The 26,603-nt window shown below is 36.0% G+C and overlaps 2 protein-coding genes across 2 annotated transcripts; one reads left to right on the top strand and one right to left on the bottom strand.

Annotated features, from left to right (window-relative positions):
* Positions 1-205: 205 nt before the first annotated feature.
* LOC121388911 (GMP reductase 1-like) lies at positions 206-16,350 on the top strand. The gene is made up of 7 exons (XM_041520449.1): positions 206-350; positions 6,131-6,250; positions 7,742-7,825; positions 8,328-8,501; positions 9,237-9,425; positions 11,509-11,711; positions 14,316-16,350. The coding sequence occupies exons 1-7, from the start codon at positions 264-266 to the stop codon at positions 14,512-14,514; spliced, it is 1,056 nt and encodes a 351-aa protein (XP_041376383.1). The 5' UTR covers positions 206-263; the 3' UTR covers positions 14,515-16,350.
* LOC121388909 (zinc finger protein 862-like) lies at positions 16,296-23,663 on the bottom strand. The gene is made up of 2 exons (XM_041520448.1): positions 19,224-23,663; positions 16,296-18,691 (listed from the first exon to the last, which is right to left on the bottom strand). Exon 2 carries the CDS (start codon positions 18,672-18,674, stop codon positions 16,539-16,541), a length of 2,136 nt encoding a protein of 711 aa, XP_041376382.1. The 5' UTR covers positions 18,675-18,691; positions 19,224-23,663; the 3' UTR covers positions 16,296-16,538.
* Positions 23,664-26,603: the final 2,940 nt, after the last annotated feature.

The raw sequence follows: 26,603 nt of genomic DNA, 5'->3' as shown, positions 1-26,603 counted from the left end.
AATTTAGCAGCATTATTATAGAATAGAGAGGCGTTATTGCAGCTTTTGGTTTTGCATTTTATTACATCACAACGTTTGATATATCAGTTGGCACAGCCGGGTGTCCAGATTGTTCAGTACTACACTGTAACCTTAAATGGTCTTACGAGAGAGTGAGAGTTATTTCCCTTAATTACTTCTCTTCAGTTGAAACAGCGTGGGTGACGAGTAGCTCTGTGCAAGATTAATTTTTGAGTTTGTTGTTTTGATCACCAGCTGTCAAAATGCCAAGAATTGACAACGACATCAAATTAGATTTTAAAGATGTTCTCTTCAGACCAAAGAGAAGCACAATTCGTAGTCGAGCTGATGTAAGTAGACGACATTTTTAGAAATATTATAATCTGAAATGCGACCAAAACTGTTCACTCACTGTCTTTGGCACTGGTAGTGGTACTTGAAGGTCAAAATCGGTGGATTAATTATGTTCCAAGGAATGCCATTTCAGTCAGTAATCGAAATAAGATGACAGGAGGGAAAAATATCCGCCCGGTCCCCCCTTCACCTAACCCTAACCCTAACCTTAACAGTGGTTAACTCCAACCCTAGCCCTAACCCTAGTTCATAAAAATAAACTCGAATGTAAATGTGCATTTACATTCGAGTTTATTTTTATGAACTAGCCCTAACCCTAACCCTAACCCTCAACCCTAACTAAAAATAATAATGGAGGGGACTGGGCGGATATTATACCACAAAGTTATTAAAAATAAAATTTAAAAAGCCAGTTTTTGAAAATTATTATTTTATTTTAAAAACCCAAATGTAAGAAAAAAAATAAATCTATTTTTTTATTTTTTTTTTATTTATTATATATATATAATGGATATACGCCTCTGTCTACATGTAAAGTGGATTCCTAGTGCAGGACGCACATTAAGGCAATACTTTTCTTAACGTGCATGGCGATTTGCTTCCCTCTATTTAGCAAATTTAAAATGGCAGGGACATTTTTTATGTTGTTGGAAGATCGATTTTGTTAATAATGATGCAAGGCTTTCTAGACGATTCGTCCACAGACGATTCGTCCACCGTACATTTCGTCCACGTACATTTCGTCCACCCACATCGGACATTTCGTCCACTCAATTACAGAATTTACTATATAACTATAAATAATTATTTCTTTGACAGTGTAGTTGATTATTATCATTATTAAGTGGTTTGCTTTATCAAAGAAATATAAATTACGACCACAAATCAATGACACTTTCAAAATATTTATTAACTGGCCGTGTCCATTTCGTCCACCGACGATTCGTTTGTACCCGATTTCCGTTCTTCCCATCCCCCCTCTCTCTCTCTCTCACACACACACACACAACTTGCATCTTCTTTTCGTAGGCAGATCAGACCAGATCAGATCAATTTGTTTTTCGTTGTAATTTGGCATTAAGAAAAGTAATAACTTTTCTGAGACCACCGACCCACTTCAATAGGTAAACTTCATATAATAGCAAGGTAACAATATTAATAATAACATTTTGAATAAACAAACAAACAAAGCAAAAAACCATGTCTTTTCATTTCAATTTAATTTAAATTATCAGTCATAACATATGACATTGCGTTTCAGCCTATGCTACAACAAATGTCCAATAGCTCGAAGAAGGTGTTTGGCAGAAATTTCACCATCATGGTATTGTGTCCATATTTGGAAAACTTCCCCCTGCCTCGTCCTCTGCTTGGATCTCTGTAGACGTCCAAGCCGTCCGTCGCTAACTCGCTCCATCATCATTTTGACTAACTTCGCTTCGCGTAGAAGGAGAGGAACCAACAAGTAAAACTGGATTCCATCTCTGGTAGCCCTTGCGTTGATTCTCCGATGCCAGCCTTCTGTGTTGTTGTTAGTTCGAATCTGAATGTGAAAAAGCACACCATGTAGATATAATAATAAAAACTACTACTACTGCTACTACTTTTTTTTTTTTTTTTTTTTTTTTTTTTTTATTATATTTCAGGCAGGTCCCGAACATGCCGGGTGCCCCATTTATTTCATAAAGCCTCCTTATTTACAATAAACCAGGTTCTCCTTGAATGTGGCCAATAAAAATCTACATATGAGTGTCAGTGCTTGTTTCAAAATAATATACATTTTAGTTAGTGCATGTTTGTGTTTTTGTTTTCTTTATATTATTAGTGTGTGTGACTTAGGTGGTGTGTATTTATAATATCTTAACCTGGTTGACGGACCTGGCCTCCAAAGCTACAAGCCGGGGGTCCAGGTCTATTTTGTTCTACAGTTTGTGCAATTTACCAATCTTTATCATAGTTTATATGTAATGTCAAGGGCGTCATTGCACGATGCGATGACCCCCTTGAAGCACCAGTGATTTAGGAATTTTTCTTTTCTGTTTGGCCACTCTAAGGCGGCGAAATATTCTACTTCGACCCTTGAATATATTAAATGTTTGAAAAGAGCCATTTCATTACATGGCTTATCTCCCTCTAGTAATTTTCTGGTTGTCCATATTACCCTTATCGCTTTACTCCAGAGAAAAATTCCCAATTGCGATGCATAATCTCCAGGCTTATGTTTTATGCCGAAAATCATGGCATACGGATTCAGACGGAAATTGTTACCAAAAAGTTTTTTAAAGATCGGTTCAATTTGCTTTATGAATAGTTTTGTTTTGTTGCAGTGAAAAAAGGCATGGAAGACTGAGTCCACTCTGTTGCCAGCCTTCTGTGTTGTTGTTAGTTCGAATCTGAATGTGAAAAAGCACACCATGTAGATATAATAATAAAAACTACTACTACTGCTACTACTACCACCACTACTAATAAAAATAACTAAATATATAACAAATTAGTCATGGACAACACAACAACAATACTAAACATGTACTTACTGGCAATCCAAAAATGGACCAATTCTCCACCTTCCATACGCTACTTCTGAACCATGTTCTTTTCATGTATGCAAGAACGTTCTCCACCTTTGGCGGGATTTCCGGAACAGCGCAAAGTCGCTCGAACTGCTCCTCAATATCCTCAGCTGGCAAATAAGGCAGAGACAGAACTTGTTTCAGGAATACGTATGTGCGTCCCTTGTCATGGTACGATTTTTCCAGTCCTTCTTGTCTGATCCTTTTGAAAACCGCCTGGGTCCAGTGAAATAAGCACCCCTAAAAAGAAAAACGTCAAAACAAAAATGTGAAATATATATAAATAAAAACCCGAAACAAACATTATAAAATTTAAAAAAATTTAAAATGTAAACAAATCGTAAAATGATGACAGTAAAATTATAATTATAATACTAAATAGTTAACATACTTTCAATTCAACATGTGGTAGAACGACGTGTTCTAAAATGTAAAATACACTTTAAATGAATAGAATTGCACAACAGGAAAAACCTCTGTAAGTCATTAAGTGTTCTGTCTAATGTAAAAACATGAAACATATAATAGCATCGATATACATAATGTCAAGCTGCATAAAGTATATAATATTTTAATATCGGTGTTAAAACAAAAACAAGGTATAACAATAAGACATACCTCGCTATGTGATTGTACCAGTGGTCGTGGTGGTTGAGGAGCAGAACTGGTGGTTGGCGGTGGAGGAAAATCCCGGCGGTGGTGGTAGAAGTGAAAAACCTGGTGGAGGTGGAAGACGAAGTACTGGCGTCGCTTGAGGAAGAGAAAAGCTAGGTGGTGGTGGTGACAGAGTATCAGATGTTGTGCAAACACAAATCTCACATTTCCAGTCAATTTCCGTCCCATTCTTTACTGCTGCTCTATATATATCTCGTGATATTCCTGTACATAAAAAAGATGGTGCGTAAATATATATTTTGAGGGCTCAGATTATAATGAGAAATTTTAGATAAATAATTACTAAAAGGCACATATAGTCATGGACGACGAAATGGCGACCGTATAACGCAATATATTACATCATAATTGATTTGAGGGAGTACGTAAATATAGTAAGACGTTTGCGGTCAATATAGCATTTTACTATTGTTACAGTTACATTCTAATTCAACACTAGTTCTTTGTTCATATGAAAAATCTTATTTTATTTATATAGAAATAACAAATTTATAGCTTGTACCTATTATATAGCTAAACAGAAATGTACTAAAGAAATGGAACGTTTTAATGGAAAGTGGAAAGACAAACAAATAAAATGACAAAGTTAACGTACCTGTACCACAGCGTCGATGTTGCCATTTAAAACAACCTTCACATTGCAATCCTTCTTGGCGTGGCTTTACGCTCCTTTTGCATGACAGACAAATATTACTCATTGTGAACAAATTCCGAACATTTTTACCTTATGGTATAGGCCTATTTATGCCCTTGCTTGTCTACTTGAGTCATGACGATAACAACTCATAATTAACGGTGCCATCTTTTACAGTGAATTTGGTTTAAGTTTGTGAGCAGGAACAGGTAGAAACATCAAACATCAATGGATTAGTTTGATCAATTAACCCAAAACAACTTAATAGACTATCTAAATACGGGGCAGGCGGAGACATCAAAGGATCGGTCTTACTAATTTAGGGGCTTTACACCCCAACATGAACAGCAATTAAATATTGTATTATCTTCCTTAGTATGTGTTTGTAAAAGTAACAATGTAATTATATATGGCAGCCGTTAAGCCTCGTATTCCCTACCCACACCAACATCGGTCAAACGGATGTTTGAACAATTATATCTAGGACTCTTGATTCAAATTTATTCACATTTAAGAATCCTAACAACATAATTGCGTCAACATTTTTATTTATCTTTTGGATTGGTATTAATTTATTTTCCTGAGTATATTGTTTTTATTTGGATACATTGCCTTGCCAAAGTCGAACGTTTGTGTCCACAACAAGCATGCTTGCACAATATTTTGTGAACATACATAAAGACATACATACCAATCTCGGGATATCAAACACAACGATTTAAAAAAAAAAAAAAATATCTACCATATCAAATAAGTTATATATATATATATAATTTTTTGTTGTTGTTGTATTGGTGCCGTGCAAGGAATATATATTAAAATAAACCTAGTGGACGAATTGTCCAAAGGTAATTTTTGCCTGTGGACGAAATGTACGTGGACGAAATGTACGGTGGACGAATCGTCTGTGGACGAAATGTCCAGAGGACGGATCGTCTGCATCCCGATGCAAGTACTTAATCGGGATTTATAATCAAGTACTTAACCTTTAGACTACTGGATTAATTTTTAACAAAAACCACGTTGAGTGGGTACAAGTTTATAATTTTTACTTACATATATTCACTTAAATGTTTTATAAAAACATGAAATAAAGTTCATATATTAATCGGTAAGTATTATTTTCATGTCTTTTTTTGTAATTTTTATTATTTTAGATCGGCTAATGGTGATTAAAATTAGGCAAAAAATCTAAAAACTTGCATTTACTTACGGGCATTTGTGGCCAGCTGTCCAGTATTTATGTCCATTATTGCCAATAACAGTGGGGTTTTTACCAGAATTTTTTTTTAAACCCGAACCAAGATTCATATTGCAATATTTGGTAATTTTCGTTGTTGGTAAAACGATCAAATTTATTATCAAATTAGCTGTCACAATCAGCCATCGATCCCTGAAAATGACCGCGACGTGCCGCCATTGTTGTCAAGTGAAAATACTTGCCGAAAACCACTTTTTGAACTCAAAATTTCAAGGTATTTTCAATTGAAAAAATCAAAACAAAAGCCACCATTTTGAAAAAAAAACTTTTTTCTTTAATTATATTTCCGTTTCCGGTGAGTGTCGTGTGCAAAACGGTGGGAAATATGAATTGTGGAATGCACTGTATACAGTGTACAGTATATCGACTGACGTGACGTCAGACGAGATATCTCGCCTGCAGTAGTCAGAAGGTTAATCAGGATTTAGTGAGTACAGTAGGTTATACATTTTTTGTTTGTGTGTCCATTTGTTGCACTATGTCAGTTGAAATTTTTTTGAAACATGGTGCTACAAGTTTTGAATACCAACCATATATAGGGTATCAAACAATATTCGAAAGAACCACACTTTCTACGTCCCATCGGACTAATAGATTCCTTAATATATTGTAATAATTTTGTTATTATTCCAGGTAGACTTGACACGATCATATCTGTTCCGGAATTCACACCAGGAATACACAGGGATCCCGATAATGGCAGCCAACATGGACACTGTTGGAACTTTTGAAATGGCCAAAGTATTTGCCAAGGTATACAACATTGGTATATGAGTGATTCAGCAGGAAGCAGAAAAGTTGTAATTTTCCCAACCACCACTACCACCTAACTTTGGTTTCACGTAAAGCATTCTTTTAGTCTGATGCCATGTAAAAACTCAATCTTTGCATACAATTTGCCCCTCATGTAGGAAGAGATAACAGGGGGCACTATGTTTTGCATCCCAGTTCCTTTTCCCAACCACCACTACCACCTAACTTTGTCTGATCATAAAGCATTCTTTTAGTCTGATGCCGTGTAAAAACTCAATCTTTGCATACAGTTTGCCCCTCATGTAGGAAGAGATAACAGGGGGCACTATGTTTTGCATCCCAGTTCCTTTTCCCAACCACCACTACCACCTAACTTTGTCTGATCATAAAGCATTCTTTTAGTCTGATGCCGTGTAAAAACTCAATCTTTGCATACAATTGGCCCCTCATGTAGGAAGAGATAACAGGGGGCACTATGTTTTGCATCCCAGTTCCTTTTCCCAACCACCACTACCACCTAACTTTGTCTGATCATAAAGCATTCTTTTAGTCTGATGCCGTGTAAAAACTCAATCTTTGCATACAATTTGCCCCTCATGTAGGAAGAGATAACAGGGGGCACTATGTTTTGCATCCCAGTTCCTTTTCCCAACCACCACTACCACCTAACTTTGTCTGATCATAAAGCATTCTTTTAGTCTGATGCCGTGTAAAAACTCAATCTTTGCATACAATTGGCCCCTCATGTAGGAAGAGATAACAGGGGGCACTATGTTTTGCATCCCAGTTCCTTTTCCCAACCACCACTACCACCTAACTTTGTCTGATCATAAAGCATTCTTTTAGTTTGATGCCGTGTAAAAACTCAATCTTTGCATACAATTGGCCCCTCATGTAGGAAGAGATAACAGGGGGCACTATGTTTTGCATCCCAGTTCCTTTTCCCAACCACCACTACCACCTAACTTTGTCTGATCATAAAGCATTCTTTTAGTCTGATGCCTTGTAAAAACTCAATCTTTGCATACAATTGGCCCCTCATGTAGGAAGAGATAACAGGGGGCACTATGTTTTGCATCCCAGTTCCTTTTGAAATTAGTGAACACTAACTTAATTTTACACTCACCAAATCAAGGCTTGTCCGGTTCTATTCTAATTAATATAGAAATAAGTATTTGCAAGTCTTTCCAGGAAAATCTTTTTATCAAATCTTTGAATTTCGGACAGCTTTACAGAGTATTTTCTTGGCCATGTTTGTTAGTGTCACCTTGAAAATGATTAAAATGTGATTAATTTAAGGAATATGTTATTAGCCAAAGAGTAAAAGTTGTAGCCACTTTGCATAGAAGTTTAATATTTTAAATCAAAATGAATAAAAAAACCCATTGCTATACAAATGAAATGAAATAACCTATATCAAAGTAACCTAAATTAAGTACCAAGGAAATAAACAACATTTATTATAAATGCTTTTTTCCTTTTCTTTTAAAGCACCTGATGTTTGTAGCTATCCACAAGCACTATACAGTGGATGAATGGAAGATGTTTGCGACGGAGAATCCTCAAGTCGTTCCGGTCAGATATAGAATTGTTCACTATTGGTCATAAATTTTGAAGAGAATGGGCTTGCAAGGGACACGAGTGAACATCAACTGTATTGTTTCATCAGATATTATTTCACAATTTTTTTTAGGGGGGTGGGGAACAAGGGTCCACTTATAAACTTGGGGTCTGATCCATTTGCCAAATGCTTTTAGGAACCCAAGACTGTAAATTAAAAAAAATCATTGACTTGGTATCTGAAGCATTTGCCAAATGTTTATTAGGCATTCATATCTGTTTAAAAAAAAATCATGACTTTGCAGTTATTGCTGTTTTTAAATCCTTTCAATGTGTAACCTATTTTAGTATTAAGATTTTTGTTGCATACTTTTAACATGTGAGTACATTATTAGATTTCACTTTGTTTTAATATAAACAAATTTATGTTGACCAGTATAATTTTTGTATCATGTGGACCTTTAAAAATGTATTTAAAGATGAATTTATTATTGTTTTGTTATTTTTTTTGTTGTAGTATGTAGCTGTGAGTGCTGGAATTGCTGAGGGAGACATGAAAAAGTTAGCCGAAATCGTAGAAGCCGTACCAGACATCAAATACCTGTGTCTTGATGTTGCCAATGGTTACTCGGAAACATTTGTTCAGTTTGTGAGAGATGTGCGAGCAAAATTCAAAACTCACACAATTATGGTATGTTGTTTGTGTGGTTTTGTGTGTATTTTAATAATTAATACAGTTTTAAAAAATTCATGACTTTTACAAGAGTAGACCTTAACTGGACATACCTTAGTTTTTAAACACTAACGCATATTTTTGACTATTATAACCGTTTTTGATAACTTAAATTATACTTTACGTAGATTTTATTGTTTAGATTATCAATTTCCGTATATTTGAAGTGTTGTTGGTCATCCTGGTGTTTTTAATACATGTATCACAAATTGCATTTCTCGTATTCCTGATGCCATATAACCGGAAATAAAATGTGTTGGAGTGCGTTGTTAAATAAACCATTTCCTTCCTTCCTTCTCGTATTTTTAAAAACACACATGTGTCTGAGAAGTAACAGTTATGGAGTCAAATTGTAGTCTGTTTTTAGAAGGTTTTTAACCATTTTAAAGTCACAGACTCATGTTTCACTTAATTGTAAATTTATCCAAATGTGTTACAGGTTTGTAGATTAAATAAACTTTTCACGGGTTGAAACTAAGGAATGTCCCTTTAACTATTACAAGTGAACTGTCATCAGGTTATGGTGTCAAAGATATGTCATAAGTTTGAATTGGACCAAGTGTTGGAAGTAAATAAAATGTTGTTGTCAATATGTTTGTAATGTGCTATTCCAAAAACAGATACATTTTTGCTGAAAGAAGATTAAGTTAGTTATTATAAAGTTAACTTTGAAGGTTGCCTCTTGTGTTTCAGGCAGGTAATGTAGTGACAGGAGAGATGGTTGAGGAACTCATCCTGTCAGGAGCGGATATCATCAAGGTTGGGATCGGTCCGGGGTCAGTCTGCACCACAAGGCGGAAGACCGGGGTGGGCTATCCACAACTCAGCGCGGTCATCGAGTGTGCTGATGCGGCCCATGGACTCGGAGGACACATCATTTCTGTATGTACCCAGGATGGATAGTTTCTGTATGTACCCAGGATGGATAGTTTCTGTATGTACCAAGGGTTGATAGTTTCTGTATGTACCCAGAATTGATAGTTTCCGTATGTACCCAGGATTGATAGTTTCCGTATGTACCAAGGGTTGATAGTTTCCGTATGTACCCAGGATTGATAGTTTCCGTATGTACCAATGGTTGATAGTTTCCGTATGTACCTAAGGTTGATAGTTTTCGTATGTACCAAGGGTTAATAGTTTCCATATGTACCCATGATTGATAGTGTACCCAGGGTTGATAGTTTCTGTATGTACGCAGGATTGATAGTTTTTGTATGTACCCAGGATTGATAGTTTCTGTATGTACCCATGGCTTAAACTTAACAGAGGCATTGACAGCAATTTTTCATAGCTGTGATATTAATTGCTATAGGTCAGGGTTTACAGACAGCAGTGTTTTGCAAGTGAATACAAATTTTCGACATTGGTTGAGTGGATAATTTTTATTGTTATTTTTTGCTTTATGCAGGCTTACAATTGCTGTAGATGAGCAGTTTGTCTACGGCAAAAATATTTAAAAAGTGTAGTATGTAAAAAATATTTAGTATGTAAAAAATATTTAAAAAGTGTAGTGTGTAAAAAATATTTAAAAAGTGTAGTGTGTAAAAAATATTTAAAAAGTGTAGTATGTAAAAAATATTTAAAAAGTGTAGTATGTAAAAAATATTTAAAAAGTGTAGTATGTAAAAAATATTTAAAAAGTGTAGTATGTAAAAAATATTTTACACATTTTATAGTCCATTTCTGTCAAAAAGGAACTGATGAATTGGTGTTCAATGAATAACGCTAAGACATTTTTATTAAGTTTTATATTTAAACCCCAAAACATAAGGCAAAACATCTGGCCAGAAGAAAAGAGCATCAAAGAAAAGCTATTGGGCAGCCCTGGTGAGCTCCAACTGACGATCCAGTTCATTGATGCAGCACATCTCAGGGTTTAGGGAGCATATGAAACCGAGCGAGAAGAAGAAGAAGAAATCTACACCAACTCCCATAATGTTTACAGAAAAATTCAATAAAAAAAACAAAAAACGTTCCAGAAGAAATTACCAACAAATTGTATTGATTAAATGCTGGACATTGGTATAGAGACAGGCTGTTTATATTTTTATTATTTCCTTCTTTTTTTTTGCAATCATATGTTTTAACTCTATCCACCCAGCTTTACAACCAGAAAACATCATCACTGACCCAAGTAATTTTGAACCTACGTTTTTCAATCTCAGATTGTAAGAAAACAACTAATGTAACGCTCTTTTGATGTGTTTCATAGTTTAAAGAACATCTTAGTGAGTCTTAATTACCCAAATAAAATTTACAGAAGAAATTAATTAATATTGTTTTAAAACCCTTATAATCATGATCCATGGCATCATTGTCTATGATGCTTTCACAAAGTTTATTTCACTTTCAATCGAGGACTAGTAATCCCATCCAACATCTACTTCAAAGTCTGTATTATCAGTTATTATCGGCAAATACATCCTTTACAAATCTTAATTTTCATTAAATAATAATGTCCAACATGTTTTAAAAGAAACATTATACAAACAACATGAAATCAAACACATTGACTGTTTTTTGTGGGGTTTTTTGATATTGCGATAACAACTTAAATATGAATACCAGTCAACAAAATACACTCAACGTATTCGATTGCCATTGTGCTATTTTCTAGCGTTCACCGAATCAAGATAGATGACTGTTGTGAAAGTGTTTATGAAGACCAGTCACGTCTCAACTACAGTTGAGAATGGCTTAGGTTTGCACATCTCAACTACAGTCGAGAATGGGAGGGAAAGATTTAAACAGACGTCTTCTTCTTGGAAGACATCACCATTTGCCTATAAGTATAAATATTTCTAAAAATTGGGTCGCGAATGTAAGTTTAAAAAAAATTAATTGTAGAATCTTAACAGGACATATTATATATATTTTTTAATAAGTTTTCATATAACCAGAAATCTTTTTGAAGGATGAAATAAAAATATTTTCTAAAAGTAAGATGTGATTGTGTTTTTGTCAGGACGGAGGCTGCACGTGCCCGGGTGATGTGTCGAAGGCATTTGGGGCCGGGGCTGACTTTGTGATGCTGGGAGGGATGTTTGCGGGTCACACCGAGTCCGGGGGGGAGATGATTGTCAAGAACGGCAAGAAGATGAAACTGTTCTACGGGATGAGCTCAGCGACAGCCATGAAGAAACATGTGGGAGGCGTGGCAGAATACCGGTAACTGTTTTACACATGGACTGTTGCTGGTAGTATAGCAAGTGGGTATAGGGGACTTAGCCCAGTAATAAAAATGATGATCTGATCCATAGCATGGACTGTTGCTGGTAGTATAGCAAGTGGGTATAGGGGACTTAGCCCAGTAATAAAAATGATGCTCTGACCCATAGCATGGACTGTTGCTGGTAGTATAGCAAGTGGGTATAGGGGACTATAGCATGGACTGTTGCTGGTAGTATAGCAAGTGGGTATAGGGGACTTAGCCCAGTAATAAAAATGATGATCTGACCCATAGCATGGACTGTTGCTGGTAGTATAGCAAATGGTTATAGGGGACTTAGCCCAGTAATAAAAATGATGATCTGACCCATAGCATGGACTGTTGCTGGTAGTATAGCAAATGCAGGGGTTTCCCTAGAGCGATAAGCCTACACGGCCCGTGCTCCCTTAGCCAGCCAAGTAAGCGCCTTCATGTCTGGTAAGCGCCTTAACTGCAGGACCGTGTCGGCTTAATTTGTAACATGTATACAAAACAATGAAGCTGTGATCCGTAACGTCATTTTCTATCTTCTGATGTGAACAAACGGTTACATAATCTATTCGACACCTCAAACATAATAATACCAAATATTCAATTAGCATAATAGCGATCTGGCGACCGGTAACGAGAAACGGTGTTATCCAGAATACAGCGTATGCCTTATGATGTTTGCTAATTTTAATAATCATGGTTATTAATTTTAACGCATGTATTCGACATGTATGACAGCAATGTGACGGCGATTCAATGTCTGGAAGATATGTAACTTGCTATTTTAATTTTGTAAAGTCTTTGAACCAAAGTAATAAAAACAAACCGACAATGCATGTCAATTTGAATACACATGCCAGTTCAGGGCCGAACGACATGTCGGCTATCCCAAGGGCTGAGTTCAGCCAGACCGAGCGGAAACAAAACGTGCGCTTCACGTTAAACCAAATGGACACGACGGACACCAATCAAGTGGTTTGCGAACGTTAGGAAAAACGTTTGTTGGCTGAACTGAGGAAAGCTCTCGGCGTAATATACGTCACGCTTCAGAGTCAGCTGACACCCACGTGTCAAGAGATATCGTTGCGGACATGAACAATACGATTACACAGGAGTAAATCTTGATGTAAATGTGTAGAAAAACAATAGTTGTTTGCATCAATGAATACCTAACTGCAGTTTCGTTATTTCCTTTGTCTTTGTTAATTTTGTACCTATGGTCGAGAGCACGCACTGAGATCGCGATCGCGGGAAATGTGCATGCAGTATTTATACAAATTGCAGTTAAACGTACACTGAATTAGTTTACAATAATCATATTTGTTAGATAATGCTAGATATATATTTGTTAAACTGTGAGATGACATTTAATAAGTTAGCTGGATTTTGTTTTTAAAGTAAAATTTGATGGATTGAAGACAAACACTTAACTGTTTTCAACTCACTACCCCACTTCTTTTGGCTTGATTTTTGTGTTATAATGATGCTAAATATGTAAGCGCCTTAAAAAAATCCTGGGGAAAGGCCTGAAATGGTTATAGGGGACTTAGCCCAGTAATAAAAATGATGCTCTGACCCATAGCATGGACTGTTGCTGGTAGTATAGCAAGTGGGTATAGGGGACTTAGCCCAGTAATAAAAATGATGATCTGATCCATAGCATGGACTGTTGCTGGTAGTATAGCAAGTGGGTATAGGGGACTTAGCCCAGTAATAAAAATGATGCTCTGACCCATAGCATGGACTGTTGCAGGTAGTATAGCAAGTGGGTATAGGGGACTATAGCATGGACTGTTGCTGGTAGTATAGCAAGTGGGTATAGGGGACTTAGCCCAGTAATAAAAATGATGATCTGACCCATAGCATGGACTGTTGCTGGTAGTATAGCAAGTGGGTATAGGGGACTATAGCATGGACTGTTGCTGGTAGTATAGCAAGTGGGTATAGGGGACTTAGCCCAGTAATAAAAATGATGATCTGATCCATAGCATGGACTGTTGCTGGTAGTATAGCAAGTGGGTATAGGGGACTTAGCCCAGTAATAAAAATGATGCTCTGACCCATAGCATGGACTGTTGCTGGTAGTATAGCAAGTGGGTATAGGGGACTATAGCATGGACTGTTGCTGGTAGTATAGCAAGTGGGTATAGGGGACTATAGCATGGACTGTTGCTGGTAGTATAGCAAGTGGGTATAGGGGACTTAGCCCAGTAATAAAAATGATGATCTGATCCATAGCATGGACTGTTGCTGGTAGTATAGCAAGTGGGTATAGGGGACTTAGCCCAGTAGTAAAGCGCTTCCCTGATGAAGATTGATCTCCGTCAGTGGGTCCATTGGCCTATTTTTCATCCCAGCTAGTGCACCATGTGGTATGTGCTGTCCTGTATGTGGGATGGTGTACATATATAAAAGATTCCTTGCTACTAAATTGAAAATGTAGTGGGTTTGCTCTCTAAGACTATAATTAAAAAATTACCTACTGTTTGACATCCAATAGCCGATGATTAATAAATCAGTGTTCTCCAAACTTTAACTCATTATCATTGATATGTTTTTTCTATTTATTACAGAGCATCAGAAGGCAAGACTGTAGAAATAGAATACAGAGGAGATGTTGAGAGGACATTACAAGACATTCTCGGTGGCATCCGTTCAACGTGCACGTATGTGGGCGCCTCCAAATTGAAGGAGCTGGGTCGTAGGACTACGTTCATCCGCGTCACACAGCAGCTAAATGAGGTGTTTACGCCTCAAACCACAGAACACTAGAGACAAAATAACACTGGTGTAATTCCTCATTTTTGTAGGGTAATTTTAAGATTTGTAGGATAATTAATAAAAAAAAATTATATGGTAATTAATTTTCAGCTTTGGAGAAATTAGTCAGCAGGCATTTAGCCTTTTTTCCCTTTTTTTGGTAGACTGCTAACCAGTTGGGCCTCACACACAAGTTTATTGTTGATTTATTTATTTATTTTTCAGTTCAGATGTGTTGTAAATTAATGGTTGTCAAGACTTGATCTCAGCAGTAGTCCGGGGTGTTTAGGCTACCTATTTCTCACTCGGGCTACCAGATATTTAAACCTGGTAGTCTGCCGGGCTACTAGATTTTTTTTGCAACTCCAGTTACTTTGCAATCAACAAGATGCTTAAACACCTAAAAATAAAACACATCCTGAAACAATGTTTAAATCAAAATAAATTATTTTGCTTTTTTTATCTCCTTTTTTAAAAGTTTATTAAAATTATGGGCTACCAATTTTACTGAGGGCTACCAGATTTTATAACCTGGAAGCCCAGTGGGCAACCACTGAAAAACGTTGAGGTCAAGGCCTGGTTGGGTTGGGGATATGTTAGGATGTATCTTTGTTTAAGTAAGCAGGAAAGTATTATTAATTTAATTTTGAATAGAAATAGCGATGAAAATTAAATTATTACCGTCAGCTACGAATCTCAAATGACTAGGTTGATACTGAAACTGTAGAAAGATACAAATTCATTGGTTTATTTTTTAATATTTATATTGTGCATTAACAACCAGCTAGTATTAACAAGTTGTGGAGTAAAGCTTTCATTTGAACACAAAAGTGTTATCAGTATTTGTAAATTACATGGTGACAACACCACTGTCTGATTGGAAAACATTTATCCTTTAGATTTCAATACCTGGCGAACATTTATTAAATAGGCACCTATTAATGGCATCACTGGTTAGCACTAGTGAGTATTTTATTAGAAATATGTAGAAGTGTTCAGCTTTTCTTAGTCAAATAAAACGCAACAAAATAGAGGCCTAATTAAAGTACAATTTCTGGAATTAGCTTTATTGATAAATATTACTTGTCAAATCTGTAACAGTAAAATGCCAATTTCAAATTTGTTTTGATTTGTTTGCTAGTGCTTTTCCCTTTCTTTTGGGCTGTTATTTATATAAACGTTGATATATAGATATATATATATATATATATATATATATTTTACACACCAGTGCTTTTGTATTTTTTTGTTTGATGTATTGGATTTGTAAATGTAGCTACTTTTTAAAACCTATATCTTGTGTTCACTGATCATTGCCAGTGTAAATGTTTTTTTGTTTTTTTAAAGCTGATGTCTTGTCAGGGCCCTAAATTAAGGCTTTCTCAGGACAAATGGTTATGGGTGTAGGAAAACTTGTTTTGATGGTTAATGTGAAATCAACTTCTTTTTTTTCAATGATATAGTTTATTCCATTAATATACTATTAAAAAAGGGTTTTAAATTTTCACAAGACAATAATAAATTTAATAAACTCAAAAACTAATCGGAATCAAACTGAATAATTTAAAATAACATTTCACATTTCTTTCATTTTCAGTTTATTTCCCACTTATAAATTGGGTAGTATATATATATATATATATATATATATACAGGCCTGGAAATAATTATTTGGACCGTGCCTGTCAAGCTGTCCTATATCAGTCAGTTTGTGCCTGTCACAAATTAAAATGTACCTGTCACCAAATTGCATGCCAGTGTGTAAATATCGAAAGCAATTATTACAAATTTTAGAATGTTATTTATCTTTTATTAATCCTGTAATATTAATAAATGCATGAAATTATAGTATGACTGATAAATTACTTATATGGTCATTGTTATTGTATTCAGATCAACAACTGCCAATATCACTTTGGTAAGAAACCTTCAAATCTTAAGCAGCCACTGTTGTCAGAATCAGATAAGAAACAATGTTGTCAGCATAACTTTGACTTGTATCTGATTTCGGTTTCTAGTTTATGATATCGTTCATGTTATATATCCGTAGGCAGGAAACCTTCAAATGTTGAACTGTCACTACTGTCAGATAAACAGAATACATTTTCATTATCACTAAAACTTTCACTTGTGTCACCAGACTCCGAATCAGATCCACTAATCTCCTTTCTTTCAGTTTCTAGTTTCTGGTATTTTACTTTTGGGGGTCTCTTTTTGTACATTTGCCTTTTCTTCTGATTTGGTCTCCTCCTTTTCACCTGGTTCCACAGATGAACTACAGGGCTTACATCAAATGATCCCAGTGGGGGACCTTCCTCAACAATTCGTAGGATATTTGTTAACCTGTCCTCACCTAAAGAACACCTGCTATGACTCTTTGTTCTTTTTAAGCGAGAAAACATTCTCTCAAGTTTTGCATTACAAACTGGTACAGAAAACAAAAGTTCAATGAAAGTCAGTATATTCTTCCACTTAGTGGACTTAGAGCAGTTAAACAAAATTTTCCAGGTTTTTTTGTAACAACTTTTATGTGGCTGTAAAAAGTCCAGTGTGTACCTGACCATGTCGTGCCATTCCTCTAGAATATTTTGAGGAGAGGCATCTGGAGAAAATCCTTGTTTCAGCAATACAGGCTGAAAGTTCTCTATCAGTTCAGTAACATTGACATCCGTAAAGTCTACACCTGCCACATCAACATTTGATTTCCAGTGTTCAGTGTTTAATATAGTGGCAACATTATTCAGCTGTATACTGCTGGCACCCTTTAGTCTGGAATCCATGGCACAGTGTACAGCATTTATAATGGTATTCTTTGCTGATTTTACATCTTCAGTGGCCTTCAGAAAACTTGTTTTAGTGAATTCTATCCCCTGATAAGTGTACACTGAATCAGTCTTTTGTAACTTTCCAAACAGAAATTTAACAGCAGGAAGATCCTCAAAAGACCTAGTTAACAATTGATCAAGAGATTCTTCAGAACACTTGATATTATGTAGAACTCCAACACTGTCAATAACATCTTCTTGAAATGCTTTGGACAATATAGCTGCTGGGTTCAGGACATCAATAAAGAATGCAACATACAAAAGCATGCGACTAGAATTCCACTCACACAGATAACCACATATCTTTTTATGATCTTTACATTTTTTGTCACCAGCTAAGTGCTGTAGATGTTGCATGTAAACACCATATTTATCCAGGACCATCCGCAGTGCTGACAACTTGAAAGAAATCCACCTTGTACCACAAGCACGTTTTGGTTTCAGAGAGCCCTCTTCAAATTCAAATGTATCTTTGACTAAATTGTGCAAAGTTTTCAGTTCCTGTAGTTTTTTGGGAGATTTATGGTAAAGGTAATACAACCTCAGCAGCATATTGTCCACCTTTTGAAATACGGTAGTATTTAAGGCATCTTTCAGGGCCAATTCTAATTTGTGAGCCACACACCATGTATATATTAGCCATGGTGCTTTTTGTTCCAGAAGTGCTTTTACTCCACTTTTATTACCACTGTTGACTGATGCACCATCAGCACCAAAACCAATAAGCTTTGAATAAAGTTCACTTGGCATGATACCCATTGAGTGAAAACTCTCCTCAATTGCACCAAGTATTCCAGGTGCATCTCCCTTTTTGACATCTTTTAGGTAAAGAAATGAAAGCTTCACTTCAATTTCATCATTTTTAGAATAAGGATCAAAATACAGTACATATACAACTTCCTTTTCTGTAACAGACTTGTCTGTGCTCCCATCTGTTAAAACACTATAGAATTTGGCTTTTGAAAGATCATCATGCAGCTTTGATGCTATAAACTGTCCATGAATGTCCACAAATTCTGCACATTGTTTATGGTTAGTGTAAGCTTGATCACCTATATCTACACCATGGTAAGTTTCCAGTTTAATCAAATCTTCATACACCGAGAATGGGAGCTCTTTTTTGGCAATAAAATATGCTATTTCAATTTTTTTTATTTGTTGAAGTTCTTGTACTTTAGTCATACTACAAAAGCTGTCACCAAGCGTTTGTTGTTGGGGGTCTGGTTCAAATACATTGTGAAGATGTTCAACACATTCACCCCTAGCGTTCATGTCCTTGACGTAAAGTTTGTATGCATGTTTATGGTAGTTTGTTGAAGAATGGTGTCTAGCATTTGATAAGCGCATGTTTGTAGACCCTCTTATCCAAACGTCAGTGAAATCTCTACTACACCGTATCTCTTTCTCAAACTGTGTGCAGACGACACACCTCATTACGGTCACCTCACCTTTAGAATTTGTTTCGTGTTTTAACCAAACGGATGCATTAGTTTTTACCAAGTCGACATTTATCCATTTTTGCAACGTTGTTGATCGTAGAGTTCTAACCTGCTTCTTTGTAATGCTGGTAATTTGTGGGGATGAATCTGATGTTTCGCTACCGACATTAGTATCACACGTACTACTACTTGTACTTGCTACACTTGTAGTTTTATCAAAAAAAGATGTTATCTTTTTCGACATTCTAAATTCTTTACCTTTACGGACACCACGTGATATCCGTTGTGCATGCACGGGCGATGACGTCACTATATTCTCGGTTTCACGTTTTATTGTTATTATTTTTAAATATATATTGACCCGTATAAAGTATAAGACGTGTTCTGTTGATTTGTTATTTTATGTTATTTACTGACATAATTAACTTCGCTCGGGGGGGGGGGGGGGGCAAAAATTTCGTGCTGTCGGCTATTCGGGTCACTCGGAACACATTTGCCGATTAACGATTTTCTGATCGGACCCGCGTTCCGTATAAGCAGCGTAAGTGCAGCAGACATATTTCGCGAGACGCGATTTCTGCCAATTCGTCAAGGAAATAAAAGTTATAAATTTTTTTAGTAGTACGTTTGGGTGTTTTCTTCCTTGTATTTAAATATGTTTGCGTGCAGATCTATTCGTTGTGCATAGTTGAGCAGAAATGCGTAGCGTTCACAGTGGGTTTTTTGGTGTGCAACGCGGCCCCGCTCTATTAATAGACACCAGCTGTAGTAATCGGTTGAGGTGTCTCTTCCCCCAAAATAATATTAATAATGACCGATGTGTGACCGTTCCGTTTTAGAGGTACAATAACATTCCATTAAATAATTATAATCGGAATCAATTAATTGTCAGTTAATTTTAAAGGTAAACTTTAGTGCTAAAAGACGCTTATAATTATCACGCCGTTTGTGTCAACCATTGAACCAATGATTCGCCGAGGTGAGGTCATTAGGCGTGTCTATTAATAGACAAAAACAATTTGTGTGTTGTTTTTTCTCGTGGAAAACGTAAATGCCTTCTCGTTTGTATTTAGTTACCATAAAAACTAATGTAAGCTTCGTGCACGTGCACACTAGTCGGAAAATATTCAAAATATGCCTCTCTTTTTTTTCTCAAAATATAGAGAAATCGGCTAAGACAAAATAAAAATAGCAGTTTTTGTGCCGGACAAGATGACCGCTAATATTAAATACGCGACTGTCAAATCGTGACAAATCACAAATACGTACCGGACAATGACCGTGACCGGACACTTATTTCCAGGCTTGATAGTGTGTAATTGCAGGCTCGAAATAGTATTCATGTTTCTTTTGTTTTCAGTTTATTTACCACTAAGAAGTTCTTTACTGATAAATTATTCTCACTAAATACAATGTTAATGTCAGTGTGTATATGGCCATCTAATTGCAGGCTCGAAATAGGAAGTACAATAATAAAATATGGCCTGCTGTTATTATTATTATTGTTAATTCAGGCCAAAGAAATATGGCCTGCTAAGAAGAAATATGGCCTGCTGTAAATAAGACAGCACGAGGTGAATGGAGGGTTTGGGACAGTGTGTGGAACAGTAGGACCTTTGAGAGGAATTTTACACCATTATAAAATTAAAATGATAATAACAGAATCACAAGTTCTGCGTCGGCTAAATAGAAGATAAGGTGATCATACAGTGATGCATGTTATATCTGTCTTTTGAAAAATGACCTACCTGTGATTTTTTTGGTGTAAATTTAGCAGGTGAATTGTTATTTCACTGGCTAGATCTAAAGAAAATTGGCTGCTTTTCACTTCTAGCAGGACACTTCTTTTAGCTCTGATATTGTAAGAAGCCAGAAATGGATTTTGTCTTTTTACATGCATTACCACCTCCAAAGTTTGAATCATTGGTATAGCCAAAAGGGTTGGGTCATGGGGGCCATACCCTCCTCCCTCCCTCCCAATCACACATAGATCTTTTTTTTCTTCTCTTTTGCACCATCTTTTTATATTTTCCTGTTGCCCCGTAACATGATTTATAGATCGTCTGGATGTCCCTCACCCTCAATATTAAATCCTGGCTATGCCAATGGTTTGAATGTTAGATATACGAATGTGTTATGTTTGTGCCAGTTTACAATTACTTGCACATTTTGCAGATTGTTTTTTCTTAACACTTTTCTGGGGCTGTTAAAGAAGGTTTTGTTGATTGTGTTTTTGTAAATCGTATATTAAGAAAGAAAAACTCGGCATTAAATTTGTCCTTGTTATTAATTTTTAACTATGAATTGTTTTAGTATTATGGTGATACATGCTGATTTGGGCACTTGTGTTGGGGGGGGGGGGGGGGGAGGGGGTCTAGACTGTGGCGAGCAAAGTTTTTAGGGGTGGTTCAGAGGCCTTACCAGAAAATATATTTGTTTAAAAAGAGCAAAATTTGCTGGGTATAGGGAGGCTTTTGAATCTCTGAAACTACCCTCCACCCTCCTCCACTCCGCCCCACCCCCGCACATGTGCCTGTGACCATGAAGTACAGTGTTATAAGTAGTACTGTACAGCTCCAGGTGTTTGTGTGTGTTTGTTATGTACATTTTTGTACAAATCTCATACCGGTAATTATGTATTGTTTGTATTGTCTTTATAAGAATGCATTTGTATGTTAGTAGTTATGGGAGGTTTTGTAAATCATGTTTGAAAACTGCCTGTTTGTTAACAAAATATCAATATTATACAAACTACAAGCTTTACAAAACCAACAATTGTGAATCGTTTGAAATACGTGTAGAAGCAGTCCGTTAAATCAATAAATAACTCTCCCTCTTCTTGCCAATTTAATGTGTGTTACTATTCATTTATTTCAAATGACTTGAAAGGCATTTTAACAAGTGTCTAATGCTGTTTAACAATGGATGGTGTACTGGGAGATGAACACTAATGGTGAATGCATTTATTCCAAAAAGAACAATAAACAAGTTATTATCGAATTTATGTGAAGTAATATTTGAACATTATTTTCATGAGGTACATAAATTTGATATTGAACAGGTACAAAGTTTGTTATTCTATTCCCTACCTCAGCTTTTTTTTTTCGTCTAAAAGTCTCTTTATTTTTGGTATCTGTACATGTACATGTATATAAAACAATGTAAACACTTTATACACTGTTAACATGGTACTAGTATTTTATTCACATGCAAGGTAAATTTTTAAAAACCAAAATTTTGGGTTCAAAACATTACCAATGAAGTGTATTAAAATAACGAGCCGTAAATGCCAACTTTTTAAAACCACAAGACATTATTTTGTGTGTGCTAAATTGTGATGACTCATATTTTTAACTGACACGGTTGTACGAACACACGTATGGAGGTATAATACACACACACACTCCACATCCACACACACACAGCACCAATTATTTGGCATAATGACTAGTTATAGATAGTTTTACTCTGTAATAATGATATAAGTGTAACATGTTTATCACTGTTTTAAGAAAACAATAATTTACATTGGTTGAAGCCAGATAAATGACACCATATCATAATGGGTTTTATAGGGTTTTTTTTTTTTTTGATTCATTATAGAATTGGAATTTTGTTTTTCAAAATAGTGTGTTTAATAGGATTGTTTGTGTGAAATTTCTACAGTTTGTTTTTTTCATGCTCATTTCAGAATTATTATATTTTTGATCGTCACAAACAGCCCGTATAAAACCTTTTAGAGTCTGGACTGAGTGAATAGTTAATAATGCCACTGTACAAACAAATAATAAAATACCACTATTACCAACCTTAATGGTATAGTGCTCAAGACTGGAAGGTACTGAGTTCTCATCCCAGGATAAGCTCCTACCCAGCCTCAATGGTTAAGCATTGGAAGGTTCAGAGTCCTCATTCTAGGATTACCCCATGTACTGCCCAAGTAACCTCTAGATGTGTGTACCCAGGATATTGTGCTTGAACTTATGTGGATATAACAGGGCTTCTAGAAGTTGTACAAATCCACTAGCCATGGGATCAGTGATTTTAGAAATTTACTAGCCACGATTAAAAATGAATTGGCCCTAGTTTACTTTTAAGTTGATACAATTTTACTAATAGTAATACTCCGATATGTCACCTAAGGAGGAATATAGAGCTTAAAAACACTAAGATGTGGGCGCGGGCAGGATATTCATATTTAAAAAGATGTCTGGCATCAGTGGCATGGCAATAGTAGTTATTTACTAGCCCAAAATTGTATATCACTAACCATAATCTAGAAGCCCTGTATAATATAAGCATGAAAATAAATTGAAACAAAGAACATAGTGGTGTAGTGGTCGTCTAGTTTACGGTTGGTGAGTTCTGGTTATCTTGGCATCGGTTTCAACATGAAGCATCCATTTACTGGGAAGATACACTCAGTCTTGTGTCTCGTAAACCAATAATAATTTGGTGATTATATATAGATGTAACGGGCACACAGGATGGCATGCATGAACCTTAATTGGTAAGAAGTACAAAAGTAAGTTAAAACAGATTCAGGACTTGATCTTTAGTTTAAACTCTGAAGTCAAGATCTTTTTATCTACATACCGATACTGATGCCAGACACTAAAACTTTGTAAGTACGGCCCTAGTAAAAAAAACAATTGTATCATAACATTCCATTTTATGTGAAACCCTAGATGTGCGTTTGAAAATATTGCATTTGTTAAATTGGTACCAGTGTATTATTCTATAGTTTTTTGTCCAAAGAAAATTTGAACACTCAATATATATACAATGTATGTATATACTATATTGTTAACTCAAAATAAATAAATAAATGTGTTTCTAGTAAACTGATGAATAGTTTTAATAAAACTTTCTCTTTAGTGAGAATGTCAAGCATCATTAATTTTATGCATACATGTGTTACCAGTTGTAAAGATATATGGTTGGCTGCTCCTATAGAGTGTATACTACCAAATCAAATCCCATAGACGACAATAGTAACATATGTGGCTAAAACTCCTACATGCAGCGTATCAATCAACATAAATGCCACGGATATAAATACTACCACTCCTCACCCATAAAGTGAATCAGAAAAAATTGGGGGTTAAGCTGCTTATTTCTGAGATAACAGGTAGCGTCTATGACTACCTTAGTCCCACTTTTTGTTTTTTACAGGTACCCCATACGTTTCAAGCACAAGGCTACTTGACACAGTGGTACTAGATGAAATAAAATCGCATACATTTTTTGCCCAGATAAAACTATTGTTTTTCACAACCAACACACATTATCACCAATCACAGGACTTGTGATGTTTACTTCTCTTTCAGAAGTTTGGTGCACCTCGAACTTTGACCCAGCCGGAAGTTATTTAGTTTTATATATTTATATAGTCCTAGTTTTATATATTTCTTAGATATCAACATAATACAAATAGAGCTTTTATAATCGATCACTGGAACATTACCAATCCTCGATACTATATTTTTCAAGACAATAATGAGTACCAGCGAGGTAAATGATACACCCATCAAAAGTAGGTTGTAGGTTGTGGTGACCTAGTTATGATACATGAGACTCCACCATCTCAAGTTGTACTTGCATGCAAGATTTGATGATCCTATGTCAATCAATACGGTATGGTATGGCCCGACAAGGATTTCCTTTAATAATGTGCAGTAATGTATCAAAAGTAGGTCGTGGTGACGTAGTTATGATACATGAGACTCCACCATCTCAAGTTGTACTTGCATGCAAGATTTGATGATCCTATGTCAATCAATACGGTATGGTATGGCCCGACAAGGATTTCCTTTAATAATGTGCAGTAATGTATCAAAAGTAGGTCGTGGTGATGTAGTTATGGTACACGAGACTCCACCATCTCAAGTTGTACTTACATGCAAGATTTGATGATCCTATGTCAATCAATACCGTATGGTATGGCCCGACAAGGATTTCCTTTAATAATGTGCAGTAATGTATCAAAAGTAGGTCGTGGTGATGTAGTTATGGTACACGAGACTCCACCATCTCAAGTTGTACTTACATGCAAGATTTGATGATCCTATGTCAATCAATACAGTATGGTATGGCCTGACAAGGATTTCCTTTAATAATGTGCAGTAATGTATCAAAAGTAGGTCGTGGTGATGTAGTTATGGTACATGAGACTCCACCATCTCAAGTTGTACTTGCATACAAGATTTGATGATCCTATGTCAATCAATACAGTATGGTATGGCCCGACAAGGATTTCCTTTAATAATGTGCAGTAATGTATCAAAAGTAGGTCGTGGTGATGTAGTTATGGTACACGAGACTCCACCATCTCAAGTTGTACTTGCATACAAGATTTGATGATCCTATATCAATCAATACGGTATGGTATGGCCCGACAAGGATTTCCTTTAATAATGTACAGTAATGTATCAAAAGTAGGTCGTGGTGATGTAGTTATGGTACACGAGACTCCACCATCTCAAGTTGTACTTGCATGCAAGATTTGATGATCCTATATCGATCAATATGGTATGGTATGGCCCGACAAGGATTTCCTTTAATAATGTGCAGTAATGTATCAAAAGTAGGTCGTGGTGACGTAGTTATGGTACACGAGACTCCACCATCTCAAGTTGTACTTACATGCAAGATTTGATGATCCTATGTCAATCAATACGGTATGGTATGGCCCGACAAGGATTTCCTTTAATAATGTGCAGTAATGTATCAAAAGTAGGTCGTGGTGACGTAGTTATGGTACACGAGACACAACCATCTCAAGTTGTACTTGCATGCAAGATTTGATGATCCTATATCAATCGATAAAGAAGGCATGGCTAGACAAGGATTTCGTTGTATAATAATTTAAAAAAAATTGTTTTGTTTAACGACACCACTAGAGCACTGACTTATTAAACATCGGCTATTGCATGTCAAACATTTGGTCATTTTGACTTAGTCTTACAGAGAAAACCTGCAACATTTTTCCATTAGTAGCAAGGGATCTTTTATATGCACCATCCGACAGACAGGAGAGTACATACCACAGCCTTTGATATACCAGTCGTGATGCACTGACTGAAATGAGAAACAGCCCAGTGGGCCCACCAATGAGGATCGATCCCAAACCGACCACACATCAAGTGACCACTGGGCCACGTCCTGCCCCTTTAACAATGTGCAGTAATGTGTGAAAAGTAGGTCGTGGTGACCCCATTATAATACATGACACACCACTATTTCAAACTGTACTTGCATGCAGGGTGTAATAATCCTTTAACAATGTGCAGTAATGTGTGAAAAGTAGGTCGTGGTGACCACATTATAATACATGACACACCACTATTTCAAACTGTACTTGCATGCAGGGTGTAATAATCCTTTAACAATGTGCAGTAATGTGTGAAAAGTAGGTCGTGGTGACCACATTATAATACATGACACACCACTATTTCAAACTGTACTTGCATGCAGGGTGTAATAATCCTTTAACAATGTGCAGTAATGTGTGAAAAGTAGGTCGTGGTGACCACATTATAATACATGACACACCACTATTTCAAACTGTACTTGCATGCAGGGTGTAATAATCCTTTAACAATGTGCAGTAATGTGTGAAAAGTAGGTCGTGGTGACCACATTATAATACATGACACACCACTATTTCAAACTGTACTTGCATGCAGGGTGTAATAATCCTATAAGAAAGATATGCTTCAGAAAGGAAACAAAACGAACGAACAATGCCATACCATAATACAATCCGCCAAAGACTGGCATATAAAAGAACTAGGTAAACACAACTACATATGCTATATATTCAATCATTTATTAC

The sequence above is a fragment of the Gigantopelta aegis genome, chromosome 14, assembly GCF_016097555.1.
Source record: "Gigantopelta aegis isolate Gae_Host chromosome 14, Gae_host_genome, whole genome shotgun sequence".
Classification (NCBI taxonomy): domain Eukaryota; kingdom Metazoa; phylum Mollusca; class Gastropoda; order Neomphalida; family Peltospiridae; genus Gigantopelta; species Gigantopelta aegis.
Note: the sequence above shows the minus strand (reverse complement) of the source record. Positions and strands in the feature narration are given on the sequence as shown.